Source organism: Dioscorea cayenensis, chromosome 7 (genome assembly GCF_009730915.1).
Source record: "Dioscorea cayenensis subsp. rotundata cultivar TDr96_F1 chromosome 7, TDr96_F1_v2_PseudoChromosome.rev07_lg8_w22 25.fasta, whole genome shotgun sequence".
Lineage (NCBI taxonomy): Eukaryota > Viridiplantae > Streptophyta > Magnoliopsida > Dioscoreales > Dioscoreaceae > Dioscorea > Dioscorea cayenensis.
Window position 1 is genome coordinate 5,703,371 of NC_052477.1, and position 2,023 is coordinate 5,705,393.

A 2,023-nucleotide genomic window follows, 5' to 3' on the forward strand; every position below is an offset into this window, starting at 1 on the left:
AATATATAAAAAAAAACTAAGCACTTTTCAACAACACGTCAATTAATAAAGTGGTTTTGAGTTAAAATTTTATATTTAAAAAAAAAAAAATCAAGTTGTGACATATCTATTTTTTTATAAATCTCTTAATATTTCATCCAAACTTGTTTAGAGACCTACAATAAAAATAAAAGTATATTATAGTGTAAGAATTAAAAAAATAAATAATAAAATGAATAACATATTTTTTTAAAAAATAAAAAAAAATAAATCAAATAAATAATCAAGAAACAAAAATAAGTAAAAAAGTGTGGCACTGATGGTGGCAACAGACAGACACGGGTCTCTCACACCCCTACATATATATATATATATATATACTCTCTCCCTCTCTCTTCCTCCTGTCAACCATCTTCATCTCTCCATCAATGAACCCACAATGATCGAGAGAGCACGCTGCAGCACCAACCTCAGCAACGATTCCGACGATCCTCCTACCCCCACCCCTCCTCCGGCCAGCCGTGCCTCCTCCAATGCCGGTTCCGGTCCCTCCCGCGACGGCAACATCGGCATCAACGATGAGCGCATCCTGATGCTCGTCTTCCGATCCATCAATTGGGACCCTCGCGTCCTCAGTGTCACCTCCTGTGTTAGCCGCCGTCTCCGTGCCGTCGCCAAGCGCGTTCTCTGGCGCGAGCTCTGCTTTTCCCGTGCCCCTCGCCTCGTCTCCGCCCTCACTTCCGGAGCCCCCAACGCCCGTCTCGTCGGCGGATGGCTTGCCCTCGCCAAACTCTTCTTCTTCTGCTGCGGATCTCAGTCCAGTCGCTTCTTTCCCCTCGATCACCCCTTTCCCGGCCACTTCATCGCCGTCTCTCGCTTCTCCAAAACCTCCGGCAAGAGCTTCCTCCCTCGCCGCTGCTGGGGCGATCTCCTCTACGTCAGCGACCCCTGCGAGCACTCCACCCCCGCCGGCGGCGACGATCTCGGCGTTTACCGTGGTGTTTTCCCGGGATTCATCAGATCTCGCACCCGCGCTTGCCTGATCAACCGCCAGGCCGAGCTTGATTCTAGGGTTCGTTGCCCTTATTGCGGCGCTCGCGTTTGGAGCATGACGGCTGCACGGCTCATCCCCCGCAGCGCCGCTCGCAGGCTCGGATCTCACGACGGCGATCTTGAGTACTTCGTCTGTGTTTACGGCCATCTTCATGGCCTCTGTTGGCTTGCTCATTTGTCCAGTGATGATGAGGGCAAGCATAGAGGAGAAGCACCTGATGATGATGATGATGATGATGGAGATGCTCATGGTGATGATGATGATGATGATGATGATGATGATGATGATGATGATGATGATGATCATATAGCCTTTTGAATCTGGTACTTCTCTACTCTGATTTCTTTGAATTCTTATTTTGTCTCTCTTTGTTATTCCTTGTTTGCTTCTTCTCCTTCTTCTTCTCTTTGTTTTATTTATCTCTTCTGTCAATCTCAGCCTTTTTTTTGGTCACTTCTCATGAATCATGTGTGTTTGTTTTGGTAGAGGACTAAACGAGAGTTCAGATTTTGTTTTCATGCTTTGTCAGCTACGAGTTGTATTTTTCAGCTTGATTTTCACTTTTTCCATTTATTGAATTTTGATATTGCCCTTGAATTATGATGAAAATAATTATTGTCACAATATATAAATTTACATAATATTTCTTTTTTTTTTTCTAAAAAATTGATTTTTTTTTTTATGGAGGTTTGTTCTGTTAGTTTTGCAATGATTTATGTATGTATTATATAAATAGTGGTTATGTATGGTTAGATTTTTAATCTGATGTGTTGGGAATAGAGACCATTGATCATTCCGAAAAACTGAAAGGGTCTCTGAAACGGAAGTGTTGTGTTGTCCTTTTTGTTGAATTGGGGGGGGTGGGGTGGGGGTCAGATGGTGTGCCCACCCACACTTGGCCTTGAGAATAAATTAACATTGCCTTAATAGGAAATATCCCTCAACTTTATAATACTTATTATATAATCTATGTATCTTATCTTAGATATA

General features: G+C 43.0%; 1 protein-coding gene across 1 annotated transcript; it reads left to right on the plus strand.

Annotated features, from left to right (window-relative positions):
* The first annotated feature begins 363 nt into the window (after nt 1-363).
* On the plus strand, nt 364-1,549 carry LOC120264561 (EID1-like F-box protein 3). Its single transcript, XM_039272384.1, has one exon. It carries the CDS (start codon nt 419-421, stop codon nt 1,349-1,351), a length of 933 nt encoding a protein of 310 aa, XP_039128318.1. The 5' UTR covers nt 364-418; the 3' UTR covers nt 1,352-1,549.
* The last annotated feature ends 474 nt before the right edge of the window (nt 1,550-2,023 follow it).